General features: G+C 44.5%; 1 protein-coding gene across 1 annotated transcript in view; it reads right to left on the bottom strand.

Moving 5' to 3' along the window:
- Positions 1-26,163, bottom strand: part of EFCAB6 (EF-hand calcium binding domain 6) — an 879,195-nt gene that overhangs the window by 655,157 nt on the left and 197,875 nt on the right. The window contains exon 5 of the mRNA XM_085652469.1: positions 23,750-23,810. Within this exon, the coding sequence (XP_085508595.1) occupies positions 23,750-23,810 (61 nt within the window). The remainder of the gene's footprint in view (positions 1-23,749; positions 23,811-26,163) is intronic.

Genomic DNA, 26,163 nt, shown 5'->3' with positions numbered 1-26,163 from the left:
ATCAGTGTATATGTTGACTTTTTTACTTGTGGCTTGAATACAGGCTTGTGTCAGAGCGATGAGCTCTGCGGCTTGAGCTGACAAAGTATTAATACGATTAGTTTCAATGACTTCTGTATCTGTTGTGACTGCATAAGCAGCCACTAACTCTCCTGTATTTGTTCTCATACATGAACCATCTACATACAACGTCAGGTCTGGATCTGACAATGGGACATCTGTCAAGTCTTGTCTGGGTTTTGTCGTTATAGTAATAACTTCAATACAGTCATGAGCTAGTGGGTCTGTTCCGGTTACTGGCAAAAGTGTGGCAGGATTCAATGTGTTACAGCGTCTGATTTCTATATGTGGCTGAAACAATGTAAGTTCATACCCTGTAAGTCGTGCTATAGTCAAGTGTTGTGTTTGCGTTCTATTCACAAGGACTTCTACTGTGTGTGGTACTTGAACTGTCAATGGATGTCCTAACACTATGGCATCACTTTGTCTAATTGCTAAAGCTGTCGCTGCTACTGATTTTAGGCATGCAGGCAAAGCCTGAGCTACGGGATCTAATGTACTAGAAAAATAAGCACATGGTTTGTGTGCTCCTGCTTGTTCCTGTGTGAGTACTGACAAAGCAGTACCTTCGCGTTCTGTAACAAAGAGTGTAAACTGTTTTCTGTAACATGGCGTTGCTAAAACAGGTGCTTGACATAAAGCTTTCTTTAGGCTTTCAAAAGCTTGTGTATGTTCCTGAGTCCAAGGGAGAACAGTCGACGTGGCTGCCTCCTGGGTTGTCAACTGGATGAGTGGTTTTGCTAGAAATGCATATTGCGGGATCCACTGTCTACAGTATGAAGTGAGGCCTATGAAAGCCCGCACCTCCTTTTGTGTCTTGGGTATTGGCATGTTAGCTATTAACTGAATGCGGTCTGGTGTAAGCTGCCTTCCCTCCTTGGACAGCGAGTGTCCAAGATAAACAACTCGCTGGACACAGAATTGCAGCTTAGAAGGGGACACCTTGTGTCCCTTTTCGGCTAGAAATTTTAAAACCGTCAGTGACGCTTTTTCACATTCTGGTTCGCTTCTTGCGGTGATCAGCAAATCATCGACGTATTGGAGCAGAGCAGTGTTAACTGGCATGTGGATACTATCTAGTTCTCGTTTCAGTGCTTGGCTATAGATGCTGGGGCTTTCTGTAAATCCTTGAGGTGCGCGTGAGAATTTAAAGCTACGTCCATTTAAACTAAATCCGAATAAATATTGGCTTTCCGGATCTATTGGGACGCTGAAAAAGGCATTCTTGAGATCGATTACAGTAAAGAATGTCGCTTCGGAATCAATAGCTGTCAGTAATGACGAGATATCTGGGACCACAGGGAATTGTGGCACAATGCATTTGTTTAACTCGCGCAGATCAATAACCAATCGATAGACTGGCGGGGCCTTAGGATCTGTTCGTTTAAGAATCGGAATTATCGGCGAATTACATACATTGGAGTCCGTTTCCACGACTACTCCTTGGGCAATGAGCTCGTCAATGATTTGTAGTAAAGCCACTACAGCATCTGGTGGTAACTTGTATTGTCGCATTCGTGGTAGCACCACTCCTGCCTTTAATGTGACTTGATATGGTGTAATATTCATGCGTCCAACATCAGTAGGGCCTTGTGCCCATAGATGTGTAGGTAAAGTCTGTAGTCGGGGATCCATGTCTCTAGACACATAGTGACCTTTAAAATCACGTAAAAACAACCTTACTCCTTCCGGAGAACAACATATTATGGCTCCTAGAGCTTTCAACGTTTTTATTCCTAGCAAGTTTTCTGGACATGATTTAGTAAGCAATAAATCTGTAGTTCGGGTCAGAGGTCCTATCGTAAGTGGCAGAGGTTGTGACACTTCATTAACAATAGGTTTTCCTGAAAAACCAAGGGAAATATTCTGTGAGCCTGAGAGGGGTGCCCCTGGAACTTCACTACGTTTTATGGTCGTTCGACTTGCCCCTGTATCGAGTAGAAATTTTCTATCTTGGCCTAATAATTCACTATGTACATAAGGTCCTTCTTGGTCTACTGGGATTTCAATAAGAGGTAAGTCAACTTCCCTCTCTAGGCTAGTTCATGCGTAACGCTGATACTCAGGATATTCATACTGTGCGGTCTGATACATTTGTCGTGTTGTTGTCTGTGTGGCAGCAACAGGCAACGGTGGTGCAGCTGGCACAAACTGTATTGGCTGTTGTGCGGCTGGCATGGCCTGGGCATGCTGCGGAGCTCCTTGTTCATTCTGCTCTTGTCTAAATGGCCGTGATCTTTCTTGTGTTTTACCTATGCTGATATTATGTGTCAAAACTGGACAATCGTGTACGTAATGACCTGGCTTTTTACAATAATTGCATGTCCCTTTTACAGGTCCTGCTGAATCGGAATGTGTCATACCCTTTTTATGTCCTTCAGCTGGAACTGTCTGGGAAACTAGCATTTTCATTTTCGTGTCTTTCATGCGTCTGTGTTCATGTTCTTGTTCCTCTCTAATTCTATTGTGATGGTACTGTAACATTTGTAACATTTGTGATGGAGTGTTACCTTGCCAGGTACTCTCGAATTTTAATACTCTATTCTTTACTGGTGGCAGGGCATTTTCTACTAATTTTGTTACAAACAGATGTGGGTATGATTCGCTACTTGCTTTTATGCCACTATTTATACCAAAACATTTTTCAAATCGGGCATAGTAATCACTAGTGTCTTCATCTTGCTTCTGTTTACAGGCTGAAATTGTACCCCAATCTTCCTTTTTCGTAGTTAATAAACGTGGCAGTACCTGTACTAATAAACCTGGCAGTGCTTTAGTTTTATCCCCAAGTCCTGCTCCTGCAGTTCGGGCCTTTTCTTCTGCTTCTAACACTGACCATTCTATCTTTTGGTCTCCTACCTCCCACTCTTTTTCCTTGAGTTTCTCATAAATACCAGCAGGCATTAATACCTTTAATATTGTCATAATGTCGGGATAGGTATACTCCCCCATGAGTAACATGTCTTTAATTTCTCGGTGAAAACCCGCTGGATCTTTGTCATGACTGGGTACCACTTTTTTCATTTGTAACAATTCTATTTTTGATATGGGCGTATATACAAATACGCGCTTAAACTCGTTGTCCTCGCCTTTTATTGGGTGTACTTCTCGTAAGGGATTCTGTCTATCCATGCGATACGTAGTTCTTTTCTTGACGGGCAATGAGACACGGTCTGAACATACAAAAAGAATATACTGCTTTCTTGATTCTAGAATTTCTTTAATTAATTTAGTACCTGAACCTCTCCATTTATTCATAAGTAATTCAGTCAGTATGTCAGGTAAGGGACCAGGGTCCGAATGCTGACTCCGATATAGTATAATGAGTTGTTGAATCATATAAATCCCAGCTAACCTCTGTTCATCTGGGGTAAGATTCAAAAATGTGCGTACTACTGTATCATCACTATATTTTCCGGGACTATCCACCCAATGGACAGCTGCCCTGGCTAAATCTTGTTCATCCATAGAATCGAGAAAATGATAACCCCTTCGTTCTTGGAGTAGTTTGTCGGCGGTTTGGAAGGAGTGCTCGTTAGACCTTATATTAATTATAGGTATTTGGAAATTCCTGTTATTATCTGGACATATCGGACGTATCGAGTCAGTAAGACATCTATTACTATTACAAGATCTTCCTCTACCTACATAGGCTATGGTGTCCGACTGTCCTGTGGGCAGTCCTGACCCTTCTTCCTCGCTTTGTTCGAACTCGTCTACCTCTAATCTCTCTTCGTGTAGGCGTTCTATTTCTTTACGGATCTTTCGGCACATGGCTATTATACAATTTTGTTTATCATGTCTCCCTTCTGATATATTCTGGCTCCATCTTGTAAGAATTTTCATTGCTTCCGGGTCTACCCCCGGTCGGTCTTGATTTCTGATCACACAGTTTATGAGGAAACGTAACAGTTCCCCCTGTATCTCTACTTTCTGGTATTCCATAGCTCTGTTAATACATTCTGGATCTCGCCCTGTTTGGACAAAATGATATATTTTATCTAGATGCTCAGTCATTCCTGGTAACTTTCCTAAATACACTGCGGCTCGTCTGATACGCAATGATGCCAGGGTCATTTCATCCTCTTTACCGGGCACAGGGTCATATCTACAATCTATAAGAAGTTCCTTCAGCGTACGGGCACTTATGAGTTTCGGTGTACGTGGATGTGCTGACTCTTGAAAAGTAAGTTTATTTATTCTGGGTGGCGTAGAAAAAATGTTGCTAGCACCTCCCGTAGCCCCATCTGGGGTGTCGGGCGTGAAAGGATTCGTCGAACGTGACACAGCAACTACGGGTGTGGACATAGCTATAGAAGTAGCTGTAGGAGCGGATGCAGAAACAGATGTGCTTGCCGGAACTTGTGACTCGATTTGTTGCTGTAGGGATACGGGCACTGGATCTTGGCGTTGAACCTCCCTGGTATGCGGTCTATGTGGGGCGGAATTAGCATATTCGGGAGCTGCGTCATCTAAATATGAGGAAAGAAAAACATCTTCTGCGGTTCTAGGATGCCCCTTAGGATGTACCTTTATTGGGAACAATGGGGGTGGCAAGTCTTTCGGTATTTCTGGAGTAGCCTTAGGTAATCCTTCGGCCAGAAGGGGATACATACCATTCATAAGGGCATTTCTTTGTCTGTCTACTTGTTCTGATTTCACTCGGCTACCTTCCTCAATTATTAGATTCTCTCGAACTTTATTTGAACTTTCTTTATTCTTTTCTTCCTGTCTACGTGCTTTTTCTGTGCGTCTATGAGATTCTTTACGCCATAACTCAACGGCGTCTTTCTGTGACTGTCTGACCTTCCTTTTCCATAACTCTTCCTCAACTTTCATGATGCACTCTGCATCCCAGGTTCCCGCTGTGGGCCACCTCTGACTTTCCGGTAATCCCTTGGTGTAGTCTACCCATAAATCAAGAAATAATATAGCGTCTAAGCCATGTTTGTGATACATAAAGTGCCCTGGAGTGTCCCTAGGAGGAATAGGAACGGCTTCTTCGAGAACCCCTTTTCTAGTAGTGATCTGTCTTAATTTCGAGAAGAGCGGCATATTGAGAACTGACCTTATACTTGATTTTGACCAACTGACCTGATACTTGAATTTGAACAGACTTAATACAATAAACACGATAATGAACAATCATTCATACCACAATATACAGGACGTTTTTAAACACATTAAACATTTAACATTAAACCTTTAACTGAAACAACAATGATGATCGTCTGCATAACTAATCACCAAGCTTAATTCTTGACAATAACTAGATACTTCGGAATACTTGATATACTGCTAAACAGTACAGATACACTGCTAAAACAGTGCAGACCGGATTTGTGTACCCAAACCCGTCTTGACCGGCACAACCTATGTGCACGTCAGAAATGCCTCCCCAGCAATGGTACTCACCGGGTAGCTTCGGAAACGGAAGGCCTCAGTAACTTGAACTTGAACCGGACTGGACTCGACTCGACTCGTCGGACACTGGGCTTGACTTCGGACTGGTGGGTCTCTGTGTACCTCGGATCTTGCTCTCTCAGCTAGGCTCTGGTCGGGATACTTCGCACTTCTCACCGCCTCGTCTGGGTGTTGATCGCAGTCTCAGTCGCCCCCGCTTGACCGGAGGGAGATACAGGAAATCCTGCTGGTACGCGTTATTGTCCGTCCAGCTGTGGCAGGAGACCGGGCCTGCAACTCACCGCCGGCGCGTGAGATGAGAAAGTGTCCCTGTTCGGGCGCCATTCATGTGGTAAATAATTTTCCTTTACCGGGACTGAATTTGATACAGAAACATAATAAAATAGCTCAATAAAATGAGAGGCAGAATCCGTGGTATTAGAGGTTCGGAATGGGCTTTATTCCAATAATCGATTATAATCGGATGCTTCAAGTTCCATCACCCCGGAGGTTCAGGAAGTGAAGTACATACATTATTGATATGAAATGACTTTTATAATACATACATTACAATGAAGCGAATGCAATAGGCGTAATAATTGATAAGGAAAATGACGAGTTGTCTGCGTAACAAAAAATGGGTGGAACAAGGAGTAAAAAGAAACATAATTGGTTGTGATGTCACCTATAGGTGGATCTATAAGATAATACTTGGCATAGAGGCGCGCGCAGCAGTATGACGTGTAATTGACGTGTAACTAGGGGGTGAAGGGGACTTGACATTTAGCTCTACATGTGGAGACAAGAAGTCTGGGGGGTCAAGTCAACCTAGTCCCAAATCATATCTAACATCCTATGTTTAAAGAACTATGTTATCCATAAAAGAAGGACTTTCGGACAGAATCTGTTCTATACTGACTGTGCGTGCGTGTACAAGCGTCTAGGTGTCTACACTAAATGCGAGGGCAGGAATCTTCCATAGTAACAGGACTATGAATTACTTGCATGAGGGCAGAGAAGCCGGGCCCTTTGCTTGGTAACTGGAAGTATGTTTACTTAAACTACTAGGCAGGAATGCATCGGCTGAGGGGGAAGCAGATAACTCGAAGGTGAAATACAGTTCTTGGCAGAGAATAGGCTGATGTCAGACTTCGTGAGCCGCGCAGAGAATGGGACAAAGTTCATGGTCACAGATGCAGGCTCAGACTGGAGCTTTCAGAGGCAGAAGGCAAGAAGAGTTTGATGACAGAATCAGGGCCTACTTGCCTGGACTGTAAAATGGCATAAGTGAACCATATAAAGCCGGTAGCCTTTCATACTTAGGAATGGAATATCCGGCCTATTCATGGCGGATCTGACAGAGGACATGTTGACGGTGGACGCACATGTGTTTGCGTCTTTATAACTGGAACTGGAGGGAACATACATGTACTTGTGACATGCACATAGAACCGTTGGGGTCCAAGATAGGGGACATAACTGACCAGAAAAATCCATATTTCCACAGGACTTAAGATGGTGCCTTGAGGGACTCCTATGCTTACAGACCGACAGCAAGAGGCAAGGGTGCCCATTTGTACTGTGGTAGTTTGATTCATTAGATAATTCCTGAACCAGTCCCAGGCCATACCCCTGACACTTCCTCCCAGAGCCGTTGTTCTAAAATGCTGTGGGAGATGGTGTCAAAGGCGGCAGACAGATCCAACAGGACGAGCATGGCTGACTGCCCATTGTCCAAGGCCAGTCTAATGTTGTCTACAACCTCCACCAGTGAGATATAGGTGCTGTGCGCAGCCCTGAACCCCGACTGTGATGGGTCCAACAGTCCATGACTCTCCAGATGGGCGGTAAGCTGCTTATTGACCAAGGACTCAAGTACCTTTCCAAAATATGGAAGCAGAGAAATTGGACGTTAGTTGCTAGGTACCTTAGGATCAGCAGAGGTTTTTTTAAAGAATTGGCTTAACTCGGGCTGCATTCCATCTAACGGGGACCGTTGCTTGTGCTTATGACATGTTGAATAAGTCAGTGAGATTACCAGTGAGCAAAGGAGCAAGAGTTGAAAAGAAGCTGGGTGAAAGCGGGTCCACTGGAGAAGCCGATTTAATCTTAGCCAGAGCGGTTGAGACTTCATCTGAAGTGAACGCAGTGAACTTCAGTAAAAGAGGAAGTTGACAGCGTATCTACCCATTCTATTGAAGATGTATTACCGGGCTGATCGGGAAGAGGAGTAGTAAATTCCTTTAATATATTGTAACGCTCCTTGTTGGAATTGGCAGCTTTATTAATCCTGTTATTAAGATACAACTTTTTAGCATGTCTGATGTTATCTAAGTAGCCTCGATGGATATGTTTATATTTTTGATGATCTTCAATGGTCTTAGTTTTTCTTCATGTACGCTCAGCGTTCCTACTAGACAGTTTTTCAGCTTTCAGTGCTTCTGTGAACCAGGGATATGCCCTAGTCTAGGAGTGGAGTGGTGTAGAATAGAGTAGAGTCATGGAGTTGAATAGAGCATGGCAGAGTGAAGTGAAGTGTCTTAGAGTACACTGGCGTGAGTGGAGTGAAGTATAGTGGCATAGAGCAGAGTGAAGCAGAGTGGAGTAGTGTGTTGTTGAGTGGAGTAGCAAAGAGGGAAGTGGCATAGAGTGGAGTGTTGTAAAATGGAGTGGCATGGTGTTGCTTAGAGTGGAGTATAATGTTGTAGAGTAAGTAGATTGGAGTGGGATATAGTGGAGATGCGTAGAGTGGAGTAAAGGGTCATGGAGTGGCGTAGAGCGGAGTAGAGTATCATAGAGTGGAGTGTCATAGATCGGCGCAGAGTAGACTGGCGTAGAGCAGATAGAGTGAAGTGGCGTAGATTAGTGTTGTTGAGTGAAGTTGCACAGAATGGAATAAAGTGTTTTAGAGTTCGGGGGCGTAGAGTGACAAAGAGTGGAGTAGAGTGTCATAGGGTGAAGCGAAGCAGAGTGGAGTGGCGTAGGGTGGAGTATGCAAGATGCGGTAGCCCACTACCATTATAGACAACACATTTCCAATTGAAATTACCATTACATTTGCATAGAAATACAGTTTCACTGATAAAACTGTACAGATCACAAATAATAATGTGTGGAAATCTGTATCACCTAGTGTATGGATTTAATTTGAGCATATTAAAATATTTGTTTTCACCCCACTTCAGAATTACCCAAAAATTTGCTTCATTTGTGCTTTCCTAATTCTGCTATATGCTGAAATATTTGTACAACAAATATTGCTGTGTGCTAGAAAAAATAACATAACCCAGCAAATAGAAAGTAAGAAAATGTGAGTTCCAAAACACAAAGCCAATGGTAAGCAATGGGCGGAATGTATTTCTAGGGAAGCTTTCAGCATGTCTCTAATAAGTCTTTGCAACCAGACAGCTGCTTCCTGGTAGGCTTCTACCTAAAAATGACAGATCGATCATGCAATGTGCAACTGTAGACAGGAAAAGTTGTGTTTGGTCAACGCATATATAAAACTTCAGATAGTTAATTTTATAATTGTGTATCCAACTGCAGGCACTAGCCATCTACTGGAGTTTCAGTCAGCAAATTCAACTTACCCAATAGTGTGCAGCAATATTCACGAGGGACAATAAACAGACTGCCTAGACTAGTGTAGCCCCATCAGACATGGTGCTACCGGTGAAGTGACAACAACATCTACAATACTACATAATAAAAAACTAAAAATATCAAAAACAGTCATGAATAGACGTTAAGGGAAAGGCGTGATACATGCAATGTCTTGGGGTGTGAGGTGAGGTTCCTTTTGCCCCTGGTCTCGAAAGTTAGCTGATAACCAGCTCCTTTTTAGGTGGGGTTTACCTTATTGATAGTATAATCCCAAGTAGGGCTGGGCCACAGCCTCATGATAGGTTAGACTTTTTTGTGTGTAGACAAGAGCCGAGAATAAAGGAAAAACATACTATTTAGAGCAAAACAATGGCCTGACGAAGGACTGTACGAGTGGCGGAAGTAATAACAGGGAGGGTTGCACAGTATAAATAAAATGTTCATGTATAGGTCGAGATCAGGTATTGTTTTGTAAAATGAGTTAGGAGCGGATCACCCTGTACTGGTTACAAGGAGAGGGTAGTGGAGCTGCTGAATGTACTAACCAGGAAATGGCGAGATTAGTTAAATGCGGCCTGGCATTTCAGTAACAGCAGTGTGAAAAAAGAGATGCAAAGAAACTGTAAGAGTAAAATCGGATGAAACACGTGTTGGATGAGCAACAAAATCATTCTGTAGAGCAATGCCGCAAAGTGAAACGTACAAGAGTGTGAATACAAACCTGTGGTAACTCGATTGAAAAAGTACGAAATAAGAAGAATAGAGTGTTCCCAAGATTGTCGTACTATACCGGTATTGCCTCCAGAAACCTACTTGGTATTTTTACCTTTCCTCTAGGTGAGTACAATCATGCGTTTACATCCCTAGAAGGGACTAAACAAAGCTGCAAAGTCATACCAAAAAAGCAGATTGAAATAGTTTTCTGTATTGGGGTACCCAATGGTATCCTGGGGGCAATCCACAAATGCGTTTATGAGTACACGAAGCAGTACTTGTGCAGTACTCCTATACTGCTACATCACCCACTCATAAATGCCTTTCTGAAGAGGCCCCAAGACATCTAATGGTGAAATATTCAGGGAATATTCATATACAGTTAGTACAAATAGAATGGAATGTGCCATCTTTGCGCTTTCTAGGTCGAGCCTAGTGTTGCAGAGCATGCGCTGCTCACTTTGCAAGGCATGCAGAATTCAGTATGGAAGCTTCGTAGAAAATCCGCCCACTCTCCGCCCATCTTTTTAATTGGCTTAGGTCCTAAATGCTGCCTTCTGATTGGTTTTAGGCTTGTTAGTCCCTCCTCATGGCAGCCATGTCGTCATTTGTATCCTTCCATGGCTACTGGCCCCTTTACTCCGAACACTATTTTCTTCCCTGTCTCCCACGCCCCCTACTGCAGTCCGTGACTTCTCAGTCCCCCCCACTCCCGTTCGTGCCTTCTCGCCCGCCCACTGAAGTACTGGGTTTTTCAGAACCAACCCAGCGGTGCCAGGGGACACACCCAAAGACTTCGAGTTCTTCCTGTTTCAGACCACAGAAACGCAGAGTCTTCTATGTGAAGTCAAAGATCGTATTTATTGGCTGCAGACCAATCACAGGTATCCGAGAAGTACACCACGATGTATGTTCTCAGGAGACTGCTCCCAACCAAAAACCAGTCTTTTCTTATATACAAAATATTACGCTCTGGGCAACACCGCCCCTATTTTACAAGTGGTCGTTCACATATTTTCGCTTCAAAGAAAGAGCGCAGTCATGATGATAATCCCACATTTCAGCTCGGTCAGCACATAATTATTTACCCAGCGAGGCTCAGAACCCTCATCAGATATCAGCAGACCCCAATAAAACGGACACCTCCTACTCGTAAAACAAGCAATAAAGTAGGAAACAGAGTCAGGTGTGGAAGAGATTAGTCAGGGTTCGTGTGGGAAGAACAACTTTATGGTGTGTCAAGCCCTGGTGCTAATCCCATTTGGCCGCAGTAAAAGGAACCGGCCGAACAGGACTGACCCCGGGCCGTGGAGTCAGGTTTGCACAGGTCACCAAGAAGGCACAGAAGGTGTGCGCGTCCTTTAGGCCTAAGCATGGCCTTATTTCTCTGCCTATGTGAGGGCAACAACAGCATGATTACCGTTCTAATATGGAACCCGAGGGTTCAATATGTAGTATCGTATACACGGTGAATTCATCGGTGAAACGTGACGAAAACACTCATACATACCGCATTAGTCATTTGCGGTTCGCTGATACCAAAATCGGCATGGTGGTACCATGCCTCCAACATGGTTCCGAAATTTTCAGTACCACAGACCCTCCTTTTGCCCTTACATAGGCAATAACTATACTCATACTAATCTGAGTCCAGGTCTATATTCATAAGGCCATGGAGGTGTTGCTGTAGCATCATCCTATTGCTCAGCTCGTCCCTTGATACAGGTCTCCTTACACATGATGTAACACAGAGGCTACACATTACAGGAGCACACTGTACACATAGACAGAACAGGAAAAGAATGGCTAAGATTGTCCCGGTGACTATTAGAATCTTCCATCCCCAAGCTGATATCAGTCCCCAGAACCACCCCATCATCGACCAATCTCCTTTATCCACGTAAATGGATTCGGAATTCTTATGCAGTTTGGAGATGGCTTGATAGACTGTCGGAGCTTTATCTGGTATGAAAATACAGCAGCTTGATTGGATAACCTTACATACCCCACCACGGTCTGCAAGTATGACATCTAGAATCATACGGTTCTGCAACGTCATGAGGCGATCCGCTTGGAGCTCAGCTGTCAAGTTACCAAGGGCACCAGCCGTTACATTAACAGTGGTTTCAACTACACGAGTCAGTTGTCTCAGGTTCCTACTATTGACCATTGGTCCCCAAAACGGCAGGAAACCCAGGAAAAAGTCTCCCGCTTCCTGACCGGCAGTATCCTCCTTACTAACAACGCCTCTCACAACTCTGGTCTTGTGATAATCAGAGGCGGCAGTAAATGTCGGCGGTAGCAAATTTGCAACATAACACATGCCCGAGAAATCAAGGGGCAACCATGTATATACTCGATCATTACAAACAAAGTATGTACCCTTGGCAGCCAAAAACGCAGGGGAAAACTGTGACGTAAAAATGTATGTTTCAGTACAGTCACTCTTCCCTAATTGAGCTCTTGGATTCTGACCATTACCTTGTAAACAGAACCGACCTATGTGGGGTACGACCCAAATTGGGGATGGACTTTTACGCTGTTTCTCGCCCAGACTAATACTATACCCCGTCGCGTTCCAACCCACATAAGCTCGCAACTCATCCTTGGGAATAGATGAATATGCATCGATATCTCTGCTCATATCAGCAACTCTTTTCATCAAGGCCTTATTGTTCGTGCTAGGTCTAATGGAACGCGGTGGTCGTGGGGAATAGGTCTCAAGTGCAAAAAGAAACATAGTCTGGAATGCCCATGATGACCCATTATAGCTAAACGGCAGCACTAGATATGGAATACCCTTATTAATGGTATGCGGCATCAAACCATACACCCAGCAATTTGTCGTTTTCATAACTAGTTGGTGCTGGTGCAGAAGTTGAATAAACGAATTGTTTACGAACTCAGAACGTCTAGCTTGTTCGTGTTCAGGCAGAGGGTGGAAAGAGTGCGAGGAAACAGTAGGAGGAGGTATGGGCTGTATAGTGGGTGCAAACGGCACTTGAAAAGACAATAATACATAACCTACAGAAAACATCATCATGCTAAATAGGACAAACAGACATAATATTACAAAACGTTTGCTATTCATTACTTTACATATTCTGCTCTTAAAAGTTATTTTCTCAGCGGGTCTCTTCATCTCGAAAAACTCCATCCTCTAATCGTGCTGTTCGCGGCGGATGAGTGTCTTCTGCTAAGGAGTACACCTGTCAGTCCAGGGAACGCCCTAGACCAACCAGACCGTTGACCTAACGTCTCCGGCTTGTACCCCAAAGTCTTGGCACCGCGACCCTGCAGCTGAACCCGGATGGCGGTTCGAAAAAGCAAAAATAGGAAAGTTTCTCAGATGGAAGAGAGAGCTGCACTTCTCAAAAAATATAAAAGAAAAATAATTTTTATTTGTCCATAATTCTCGGCCTCAAATTGTAGCGACTTCTTGCAGGTACTGTTTGGTCTTGAAACAGGAGTTCAGGCTCTGTAGCGTCCAATTGAATTGACGGTGGCACAGTTTCTCGCAAGATGTCATCGCTTTCCTTCTCAGAAAGCGTTCCTTTTACTCGTGCATCGCCAAACGGCAGAAAATGAGGCACAGTCTCAGTCTCTGAGTCAGCGATCCCTTCCTGGACCCACTGGTCGTAAGGCAAAGGCAAAGGGACCCTCTTGCAGTGAACGCCGTGTATCCAGTTCTTTTTCCCTTTTACTCGAACAGCCGATCTCGTGGAAAGAAGGACGAGATGGGGGCCGGTCCAACGGGGCTCATCATTCTTTGTCCTCTTGAAGTTTTTGACCAGCACCCATGATCCAGGATTGATAGGATGTCCTGGAGTTTCAGAGACCTGAGGCAGAGTATCATGCACCTGTTGGTGTAAAACACGCAATTTAGCCGTCAATTCATACAAATAATCAAGCAGTACTGGATGTTCGATCTCACTGAATTTTGTAGGCCTTGGCACTCCCCATATATTGGCCGGGCGGCCAAACACGATTTCGTAGGGACTAAGTCCCACTCGTGAATGCACAGTCATTCTTGTTGACAGGAGTGCTAAGGGCAGAGCGTCAGGCCATTTAAGACCAGAACTTGCTTGAATCTTAGCCAACTTAAGTTTCAAAGTGCCATTGTAACACTCTACTAGTCCAGCTGATTGGGGGTGATTTGCAGCATGGAATTTCTGCTTTATACCTAGTCCCTCACATACATTCTTCATCACTCGTCCCACAAATTCACTCCCATTATCCCTCCATACCATTCTTGGCATTCCAAACCTAGGGAAAAATTCCTTGACAAGGGCTTTAGCTGTGGATAAGGCAGTATTGTCTTTTAGGGGATATGCTTCTATCCACCTTGAAAAAGCGCAGACAATAACAAGTACATATTTCAAATTGTTGCACCTTTCCATGTGGATGAAATCTAGCTGCAAAACCTCAAACGGATACATTGGAGGCGCAAAATGACCAGCTGGAGTTGGGGTTGCCCTACCAGGATTGTATTTCAAACATACAATGCAATTTTTGACCACATTCTCTGCACACTTGGGAATTCCAGCATTCTGCCATACTGGAGCTAACAACTTACAAATCCCTTTCACACTGATATGCGCCATTCCATGTGCCATCGTGACTACTGGAAGCACATATGCATCAGGTAACAACCATCGCCGGTGCTCTGACAAATCAATCCAACAACCATTTTCATCCAATTTTCCCTTACTTTCTTTCCACATGCTCAATTCTTTCTCTGTGGCTTCAGCTTGAAGGGACTTCACACTCTCTATCGTGTCTTCACACATTCCAACATCACCAACCCATCTTGCAGGGCCTGCAACATACATTCGATTTGTCACATCTTTTGCTCTTTCTTTCGAGATTTCGTCAGCAAACGCATTACCACGACCAACCTCATCAATAACCTTCTTGTGTGCACTGCATTTCACAATCGCAACTTGTAATGGCAAGGTCAGAGACTCAAGGAGATCATTCACCAATTGACCATTCTGAATCTTAGTTCCATGCGAAGTCAGGAACCCACGTTCTTTCCACAAGCGCCCAAAACTATGGGCCACGCCAAAGGCATACTGACTGTCAGTATATATGTTCACTTTCATTCCTTTTGACAACACGCATGCTCTTGTAAGTGCAATTAATTCTGCTGCTTGAGCCGAATTATGTGGTATACGTGCAGTTTCAACAATCGTGTGCAAAGTCGTGACAGCATATGCAGCAGTCGTATCACCATTCGGAAGCTTGAAGCACGAACCATCCACCCATAAGGTACCATCACACTCAACCAGGGGAGTATCTTTAAGATCCACTCTCCCTTTTGTTTCTTCTTCTGTTCTGAACAGACAATCATGCTGTTCAATCTCATCTGTGTCTGCTGAAATCGGTAATAATGTAGCTAGATTCAACGTATTGCACCTCTTTATGTGCACATGACTCGCTAGCAGTGTCAACTCGTACCCTGACAATCGAGCACTAGTTAAGTGCTGTGACTTGGTCCTGTTTAACAATGTGTCCACTGCATGTGGAACCATTACAATCAACGTGTTATTCATTACTAACCCAGCAGACTGTCGGATGGACACAGCTGCTGCCGCTGTGGCTCTCAAGCAACTTGGCAATGACTTAGCTACTGGATCCAAAGTCGACGAAAAATACGTGCATGGACGCTGTCTGTCTCCAAAAGACTGTGTCAGCACTGACAACGCACAACCTTCTTTCTCGTGAACATACAATGTAAAAGGTTTACTGTAGTCGGGGGTACCCAACACAGGAGCCGAACATAATGCCTTACGTAATTCCGAAAAACTTTTCTGACACTCTTCAGACCATGGGACGGGATTCGGTGTATCTTTGCATGTTAATGCTATCAAAGGTTTTGCCAGCAAAGAAAAACTCGGTATCCACTGCCTACAGTATGAAGTAATACCCAAGAAAGCACGCACTTCTCTCTGTGTTCTTGGCACGCTCAATTGTGCAATGGCCTGAATTCTTTCTGGGGTCAGTTTCCTTCCCTCCTTTGACAAGAGATGACCTAAGTAGGTCACTTCTTGTCGACAATATTGCAGTTTTGAGAGAGACACTTTGTGATGAAAGGCAGACAAATGACGCAACAATGACAATGTAGCTTCTTTACAAATCTCCTCAGTATCCGCGGCGATTAGTAAATCGTCAACATACTGAATAAGGGTAGCACCACTAAGCAAGACAATTGCATCAAGCTGCGCTTTTAAAGCCTGACTGTATATTGATGGACTTTCACAGTAGCCCTGTGGAGCGCGTTTAAAGCGGAAGCTGCGACCTCCTAAACTAAAACCAAAAATATCCCAGCTTTCCTCTGCAATCGGAATGCTAAAGAAAGCAATCTTTAAATCAATCACTGAAAACCAAGCAGCAGAAGCTGGGATCATAGTTAGCAAGGCAGTTATATCAGGGGCAACTGGAAACTGTGGCACAACTATCTTATTGACCTCTCTAAGGTCGATCACAAATCTGTAAACAGGTGGCTGAGAGGGGTCAGTACGTTTTAAAACAGGCAAAACAGGACTATTGCAAACGTTGCCTCTTGTCTCTTCGATTACATCCTTTTCAATCAAGTCATAGATGATCGCTAACAACGCTTTCTCACCTTCATTAGAGATCTTGTACTGGGGAATGCGTGGCAATTTAACATTGGCTTTCAAAGTGACCACATATGGCGGTATTTCCAAGAGACCCACATCGTTAGGACCAGTAGTCCAAAGGACATCCGGAAGAGACGACAATTCAGCTGGCAGTTTACTCTTCCACAAATATATTGGAGAAATCACTTCCCTACTCAGTGTAAGTTGTACTCCCGAGGGGGAACAATATAATGTTGCATGTAATCTCTTTAACAAATCCAATCCTAACAGGTTTTCACCACATCCTGTCGTTAGGATAAGGGGTGCTTTCAGCTCACAAGGTCCAACAGAAAGGGGCATAGGACTAGAGATCGGGTTCCTAACCGGGGCGCCAGAAAAACCTACTGAAACATTCATTTCGCCAGACAAAGGCACGCCAGGGAGTTTTGAGTGCATAATTGAACTCTTTGCAGCACCAGTATCCAACAGAAAAGGCTCTGACACACCTGCTGTAGTCACCTTAACATACGGTCCACTCTGATCCACTGGTACTGAAACAACTCCCTCTCTTTGTCTAGGGCTGTCCTAGTAATCATTACCTTCCGCATTTCCATCTTCTGCATAATAGTCGTTATTATAGTACTGAGCTGTCCCACCAGTTACATTGGCCTGCTGATCAAAACTGTTCATCGTATTTTGAGGCGGAAGAGGACGCATGTTCTGGGGAACGTTCCCACGCCCTCTACCTCTAGGAGCTTGCTGACCACCTCTACCTCTCGCGCCATAAGCATTATTCGTGCGCTGCAACAATGTAGGACAACTATACTTAAAATGACCTTCTTCCTTGCAATACGAACACTGATTGGGACCCACAGGAACACGCGGTTGGGAATACCCGAACCTTTGCGAGTTACTCTGAAATTGTTGGGGTTGTTGATAGTTGCTCTGACCTTGCTTATAGTTATTCTGATCTCCACGTGGTGGGTAAGCCTGCTGAAAAAGAACCTTCTTTAATTCTTTTGTTTTCTTGTCTGCTCTATCCTTCTCATCTTTATCCCTATTTTCATAATACTGTGCAGTAGCCAGTATTTGCGCTGATGAGGAAACAGCCCAAGAACTCTCTGAATCTTTTAATTTCTTACACAACTCGGGAAGCAAATTATGCACAAATTTATCAACAAATAACCGTTGACCACCTTCCGTACTCATGTCTTGACCACTGTGGTCGATAAATGTTTCTTCAAACCTGGTGAAGAAATCAGACACTGTTTCGTCTTTCTTTTGTTTGCATGCGGATAATTTATCCCAATTCACACGTATCGCCGGCATTAAAGTCTTCATGTAGGTAATAATTCTACCAGGGAGTTCTGCTACTAAGGGCTCAGGTTTCGCACCACCAACTTGTCTAGTGTCTGTAGCAGTGATATTAGCCCATGTGCCACCTAGTTCTGCAGCATGATCTGTATTACGAATCAACCCACATAAAGGCTGCGAGACGACATTCCCGAACAACATATCTATGTCAGCTAGGTTCATGACACACGATTCTACAGTCTGTGATAACTCCTTATAATATCCTGCGGGGTTTTTACGGGGGTCAGGCAATGTCTGCTTAAGGGCTAAAACTTCTGATCGCTTCCAAGGAACATGTACCCAAACACGCTGAAAATGAGCTGGCATAGCAGCGATACCTAGAGCGGCATCAGCTGCAACAGCGTCCTTCCATACTGGAGGGACTTCTCTCATAGGGTATTGTTTAACCTTCCTATCAGAGGAATCATGTTCAAACAGTGACTGAGAAGGACCCTCGATCCTAAAAGATAATAATGTCGCAACTGCTTTCTCAACATCGGGACCCACAATCGTACCTTTTCCAAATTCAAACCGTACATGACACAATTCCTGCGGGCTTAAGTCTAAACCATGATCTTCCAATTCCTCACAGAGAAATTCACACATTTTCTCGAAAACGTATCTCTGTTTTGGTGCTTCCCATTGATGAAAAACATTTACAACAGATTCCACATCATATCTTGAAGGAAAAACAATCCATTTATGTGCCATGCGGTCTAATACTTCTTTCTCTTCAGAACCTGGCAGCTGACTACGCAACTGCATACGTTGTGAACCAGGGGTCGTACTAGATGACCCGAAGAGAGGCGACATAAAACTAGTGACCGCACTAGCTATTCGTTGTCGTGCAGAAGGAGAAGTTGAGGCAAGAACAGGGGGAAAGACAGAGGGAAGAAAAACGGGTGCAGATACAGGTACAGGGGTCGTATCGGGAAGAGCGCCGAGGGAGGCAGCTGATGTACTAGGTAAAGTCGCAGGAAGCGCAGAAGAGATAGGCAGCGAAACCGGCGGCCCTTGAGAGGGCTGCGCCGTAGGCATAGGAGCCGGATGAGGGGGAGCTGGCGGCTGCGGGAAGGCTTGCGGCAAATTAACTAGAGGCTTTACATTTAAGGGTTGCGGAGGTGCTGTAGCACTCTGCGCATACGGGGGTGGTGAACTCAGCAAATGTGACATTAGGGGATCTTTCTCCTTTTCTTTTGACGCATCTTGCTGAAGGGGCGGCAAAACTGGGTAGCATTTATCAATCACTAGTTTACGTTGCCTGTGCAGCTGCTCATTCATCTGTTCTTCTTCATTGTCTTTAAACTGCAAGGCTGCTTGCATTATCGACACACCTTTCTCTCTTTTATTTTTCTTGGCTAATTTGATTTCTTTCTGTTTGGCTTCCTTTCGCCATAGGCGGAAAGAATCAAACATCGCCGGCCGGGCATTCTTTTTAAATAATTTAACTTTTAAGTTATCTAGGATTTCTGTGTCGAAACTACCATGTTGGGGCCATTTTAAAACACCATCCTTCCTGGTGTATCGGATCCATACTTCATTATACGCAATGGGGCCCACGCCATGTTTCACATAAAGCTCATACGTTGGAGTTCCAATTGGAGGAACCGGACACGAATCCTCTAATCGGGAGTCCCTATTACAACCCAAACAAAACAAATTTCCAAATATACTAGAACCAGGCATCGTCGCTCACTAGTCTAGTTTCAAACTTCAAAGGATTATCGAATACGATAGTCCCGTGAATACACGAGTCCTTCGGCTTTGGCACTTGCAAGTTCCAAATCAAAGCGATCCCAAAGGGATACCAAACTAAGAACCAAACTAAGAACTGGGAGACGCTCCACTTATACTTAACTGAGGTATCGATGACGTCACCAGAAAACTCGTTAAATCGTTTCGCTCTACCAAATCATCAAGGGTCTAAAACAGGGCGATAGTCAGGGCAGCAGTCCTTTGTAGCCGTCGGGACGCGGAGAACCTCGCAGTAAAGACTTTCGGACCACGTCGACATGCAGGGGTCGATTAAGTGGCGTCCTTCCTCCAGAATTTTCACACGAAGCTCCTTACGAACCTCTGGCTTGGACCGGTACTGCTGAAATCGTCCCGAGTTGGGCGCCAACTGAAGTACTGGGTTTTTCAGAACCAACCCAGCGGTGCCAGGGGACACACCCAAAGACTTCGAGTTCTTCCTGTTTCAGACCACAGAAACACAGAGTCTTCTAGGTGAAGTCAAAGATCGTATTTATTGGCTGCAGACCAATCACAGGTATCCGAGAAGTACACCACGATGTATGTTCTCAGGAGACTGCTCCCAACCAAAAACCAGTCTTTTCTTATATACAAAATATTACGCTCTGGGCAACACCGCCCCTATTTTACAAGTGGTCGTTCACATATTTTCGCTTCAAAGAAATAGCACAGTCATGATGATAATCCCACATTTCAGCTCGGTCAGCACATAATTATTTACTCAGCGAGGCTCAGAACCCTCATCAGATATCAGCAGACCCCAATAAAACGGACACCTCCTACTCGTAAAACAAGCCATAAAGTAGGAAACAGAGTCAGGTGTGAAAGAGATTAGTCAGGGTTCGTGTGGGAAGAACGACTTTATGGTGTGTCAAGCCCTGGTGCTAATCCCATTTGGCCGCAGTAAAAGGAACCGGCCGAACAGGACTGACCCCGGGCCGTGGAGTCAGGTTTGCACAGGTCACCAAGAAGGCACAGAAGGTGTGCGTGTCCTTTAGGCCTAAGCATGGCCTTATTTCTCTGCCTATGTGAGGGCAACAACAGCATGGTTACCGTTCTAATATGGAACTCGAGGGTTCGATATGTTGTATCGTATACACAGTGAATTCATCGGTGAAACGTGACGAAAACACTCATACATACCGCATTAGTCATTTGCGGTTCGCTGATACCAAAATCGGCATGGTGGGAAATTTTCAGTACCACACCGCACTCCCGTTTCCGATGCAATAGGTCTCGCGTAAATGCGAGTCCTATTGCATAGCAAATGCTTGTTTTTCCTCGCACCCACTCATCTAGCTTTTCTCTTCCCCTTCCTACACCCTCCCCACCTGACGTACTCTTCATCTGTCCTGCACCCCCTCATCTTCCGCGCTCATCTCTCCTCCTCTCCCCTGTCCCCTCCTCCTACCCTCCCTACACCTCTCTGTCCCCTCCTCTTCTCTTCGAGTGAAAGTGGTGTAAGGCCTAGGCAAGAGGGTTTTGTTTACAAACTTCAACTAGGCCGCTTCTGCCTTCATAGAGGAGCAGAAAAGATGCAAAATGGCAGAAAAGGGAAGCAGCGAACACACAGCCGGCACCATCTCCCTGTTGCGTTTATGGCGGAACCTTGAGACCGGCCCAGGGAAGTGGTGTGGAAGAAAGGCCGGGCCGAAGCCCTGCTCTGCCGGCTGTCCCCCACCCCTTGTCTCCTGACCACTCCGCCCCGGATGTTAGTGGAAATGTCACGATTGTAGCTGTAGCCATGATCCTTCCGCGGGTCCGAAGGGTAAGGCGGCGCGCCACAAACTTTATTTAAGTTGCCGTTAATAGCTTTCCTCTGAGATCTGACTATACCTCTCCATGACGCTCAGCTTCATGGGTGAGGCGTCGAGGCAGCGGTGTGGTGACGGCACAGGCAGGATGACCACGGTTGCCAGATTAGTAGCAGGCTGTGGAAAACCAACCATGTCAAAGCAGCCCTGGTGGAACAAAGAACAGTATCAACTCTGCATAAGAATGCCTGCACGGGTCAGCAATGAGCAACCTTTGCCTATAATGCCCTCAGCAGGGGTGCAACTAGACCCGAACTTCGGGGGGTGGTCTAAGACTCCCAGCCAGGGGTGGCCCTAGCACCCGTCGTGCAGGGTGCAACAGTCTCTTTTGGCGCCCCTTCCCCATTTGCTCCTTCTCCATGAATTCCCTCACTAACACTCGCCAATAATGCACCTCATATCTCCATGGCCCCTATCTGACAAACGTTAAATACTTTTATAGGACTACTCGTAGTTTACTCACACTCAGTTATGTGATCTGCATGGTATACGTTCTTTGTAGCAGGCACATTAAGTGAGTGCATGGTGAGTGATGCGACAGAGTGAGAGTAGGGCAAGAGGAGTGACTGCAGGGTGAGTGAGGTGACCATATGAATTTGGGTGCAAATGTAAGTGAAGAGTGGGAAGAATGAATGTATGGTTAGCGATGGGCTTGTTTGAGTGAAATTGCAGATTGAGCAGTGAGGGGGACAGGTGAGTGAAGTGTCACATGAGTGCAGGGTGAGTAGTGTGCCTGTGTGACTGCGGGGTGAGGTACAGAGTGAACAGCGCAAGTTCATTGTGGGTGTAGAGTGAAAACTGTGAGTGGAGAGTGAGCGGTGTGCTCATGTGACCGCAGGGTAAGTGGAGGGAGAAATGTGTGAGTTCATGGCGAGTGGCATAAGTGCAGTGTGGTCACTGTGAGTGCATGGTGATCAGTGTGAGTGTATTGTGATTGCTTTGAGTGCAGGGTTAGTGTGAAAGTGAAAGTGAAGGGTGAGAATGAGGAGTGAGTTGTTTGAATGCAGGGTGCATTATCACTTGAAGTAACTCAGCATGTTATGGAGGGCTGGCATAGAGTATCAGATAGAAGTTGAACTAGTGTTAATATGGCATTATTCAGAGACAGGGCCGGACTGGCCGTAGTGGGCACCGGCATTTTTCTCGGTAGGCCGGAAGGTTGGGAGCCGGTTTTGAACCAGTGGGGGCCGTTTTTGGTACACAGGGCCGGTTTTGCAGCAGTGCTTTTGTTATCCCTTCTTTATGAGGAAACTTTGCCCAATCTTCCCATATCTTTCTGAAGATGGTGAATGTTCTGTGGTCATGACATTGATCTGACGTAGATTGGACTATTGCAATGGTGCCTGTCTGTTCGATTTTAAACCTCTCCTCTGGTTGCCTATATACGTTTGTAGCTCATTTAAGGTGCAATGTATCATGCACCACTCCTTTTTAGGTCGAGCATTTGAGAACTCTTGTATATACTTTAATATATACTTATATGTGTATGTACTTTGCGGGCTCTGGAGATCAGCCCTAGGACTTGTCTGCTTCCGCTTGGGGACTTTTTTTTCTGTTCAACTGCCTCTATTTAAGTGTCTTGATAGAAAACGACCAGTAGAGGTCAGTAAAATAGCAGAATTGCTTTCTGCTGAGGGACTTTTTTTTGTAATTTTTCTGGCAACTGCCTCTATTTAACTTTGTTGAAAGAAAATGACCAGTAGAGGTCAGAAAAATACCAGAATCACTTTAGCATTCTCTAGATTCCAGTCCATAGAAACTGTCTTCCACGAGCACCCATAGACAATAATATGTTTTTCAAATCTTGTATTTTCAGTGATATGACCACCGACCGCCCTGATTTTCTATTAAAAACAAAGCTTTGGACTATACTATTTCCGCTGAAAGGCAATATTTCTCTCCATGTGTTCCCATACCTGGCGTGCCACGCAGTTTGGTGCTTACTTTCCATCCATGTTAAAGAACAGTATATGTTTCAGCACACAGGCTAATGTGCTGCATAGCTAAATACATATGAGGTCCCGAAGGCGAGACAGATTGCATTGCAAATGCTTGTTTTTAATAGGGAGTTATCCATCTCATGCCATGACAAAGGCATTGTGGGCAGTACTCCAAATACCTAGAAATGCCTTTGCAATCTGGCCCCATTTCTTTAATTTCTGTAGTGCGTTGCTTAAAGCCAGACTAAGAGGGTTCTCATAAAAAATCTATGTTCACCATACAAGAAAACGTTTATAAATGTTCATTTTCTCTGGTTCATCACTATCACTGCAGCAGAACCAACAGTGACCATGTGTCCAATAACTTGTTCTATCTTGTACCGTTTCTTAGCACATCCGTCCCAACAGCTGGATCTTCAGAGGCATCACAAGTAGAATATGGACTGGTTTCACAACAGGAAGCTGATATCATAAAAAAAGATTGTTTGGGATGAGATTCAAAACTTACCTTGGCTTTTAACTTGTATTCCAGCTGATTTAGTGTCATGTATTGATTAGCAGAACTCCAGCTAAAATACAAAAGAATGAAACATTCAATTAAACCGGTATCTTGCAAGAAAAATAGATAGCACTAAAGCTCTGCTACAACAGATCAATTGAAACCTGGTGCTAACAGTGGAATGAACACACACAAACACATAAACACTGCTGCATCTTTATATCTGATGAGATGCTCCAAAATTTCAAATTATACTTCTTCGGCTGCAAAAACAACAATAAAAATGCACATTACAATACAAAGAGAAAATATTGAAGACTGTTAAAAATGTATAGCAGTATCATGTATTAAAAACTAGTCAAATACAACAGTACATATTTCCAAAGTCAATTTCTCTTCCTCACGTGTAAACAGCATGTAAAAAAACGCCTTTGCTTCTATACCATATGCCCTACAAAGTAGGAAAACATCTTCCTACTCCACCTCCATGTTAGTCTATCAAATTCCCTTATGGAGCAAAAGTCTCCACGTCCCCCTTCCCTACCTTTAGAGGGGAAATCACTATTTCTATCCTTAGGAGACGGAACATTCTCATACAAGCTACCTCACCATCTTTGATCAACACTTCCCATCACTCTTCACCTCATTAACTAAACAGGGCCATGTGACCCAAACTCCTCTATCCCCCTCACACCAGGCCAACAACCAGAACTGTCCCGAGCTCCCTTCCCCCACTGACTCTCCTTGCAACTCGGTGACATCCTCCGTCACTCATAACAATCGCATTACTCCCATTATGACACTCTGCTGACAAATACTCTGAGAATAACTTCAATTGCTTTCACCCTGACCAGCAAACAGGCTGACCCCAAACTTGACACAGCGAGCCCAAACTGCAGACAGTCTGTTACTGAACTCTCTGAAGATGCACCCCTTCCGACCAGTGCAGACCCGACTCTGCTTGTTCAAACCACCTTCCCTTCCAATGCAGACCCTACTCTGCATCGCTCAAACCATCTAGTCACAATGACACTTACCACCATACATGACATAGCATAGTGTACTCTCCTTCCTTATACCCAGGACCTGCAATGTTCCCTCCTACTCTTAAGGCTGGAAGCATCAATGACTAACTCGACACTCTTGCCATTGACATCATGCATCTAAGACAAGACCTCTTTAGCCAGGTCAAGTTACCCCACTCACACACTCCAGGTAGTTACAAATCGTCTCCCCACACAGATTCTCCCACAGTCCTTAAACGCATCCCCTGACCCTCTTCTCCCTTAGGTGGTCAGTCACACAGACCCCACCGAGCTCTCTGCTCCATATCAGCACTGGAAGCTGATGCTATTAGCGATTCTTACCTCTCAATGAACCAGAATATGGTTCATAAGCCTCCCTCCACAATCCCAGTAATAGTGGGCACAAATATAATCTCTAGAACTATTCACTCACCTAGACCACCTGCTCAATACACTACCATTTGAACATTAAATTCTCTTAATGATAATCCCTGCCCTTTATCATGCATGCTCCTCAACTGTAGAGCAGCAGGTCAACACGCTACAGATATCACTGAAGCTATACTCAGTGAAGAAGTAGATATCGCCTTCCTTACTGAATTCTGGCTTAATGACCACTCTACCCCCATTCTAGACTTGCTTACCCCATCAAGACACATCATCATTAGGCATGACAGACCTATAAGAACAGATGGTGGACTAGCTATCAGTCACAAAGAAGAAATACAGTTTTCCATATAAAAAACGCAGAATACTCGACTTTTGAGTACCTCGGAGTGGAACTTACAGTCAAAGGCTCCTCTCCTATCAAACACAACACACCATCTACCACCCTCCAGGTGATCGCGCCCTCTTTGCAGAAAAGTTAATTGACCGTGTTACATGATTCTCCCCAGCGCACAGGAAGGAATATGTTCCTGGGCGACTTCAATATTCACTGGAACAACCCAGAAGACACCACAGTCCAGAACCTCACTGACCTTCTTGAAATAAACTACCTTGAACAAATCTGCAGTCAACCAACACACATTAAAGGATCCACTCTGCGATTATCACCAAAAATGAGCTGGTCCCACTTAGATCGATCTCATACATTGACTGGTCCGACCACCACTTCATATTGTTTAATATCGATACGCAAGTCAGATCCCAACCAGTCCTAACTGATAAACCTAAGCACTGGATCAAGAACATCAAACAAGTCCCATTAACTGAACTGGAATCCAGGATTTGTGCCCAACTACAGCGTCATCCTCCCATTCACACCTTTGATGACCTCACTACACACTTTAACACAGCAATGACAGATGTTCTAAATCAAGTGGCTCCACTCAAACTAAAACAATCGAGATCTATCAAATCAAAATCTTGGTTCAACACTGACCTTAACAAAGAGAG

Source organism: Triturus cristatus, chromosome 4_1 (assembly GCF_964204655.1).
Source record: "Triturus cristatus chromosome 4_1, aTriCri1.1, whole genome shotgun sequence".
Lineage (NCBI taxonomy): Eukaryota > Metazoa > Chordata > Amphibia > Caudata > Salamandridae > Triturus > Triturus cristatus.
This window is presented reverse-complemented; position numbering and strand designations above follow the sequence as displayed.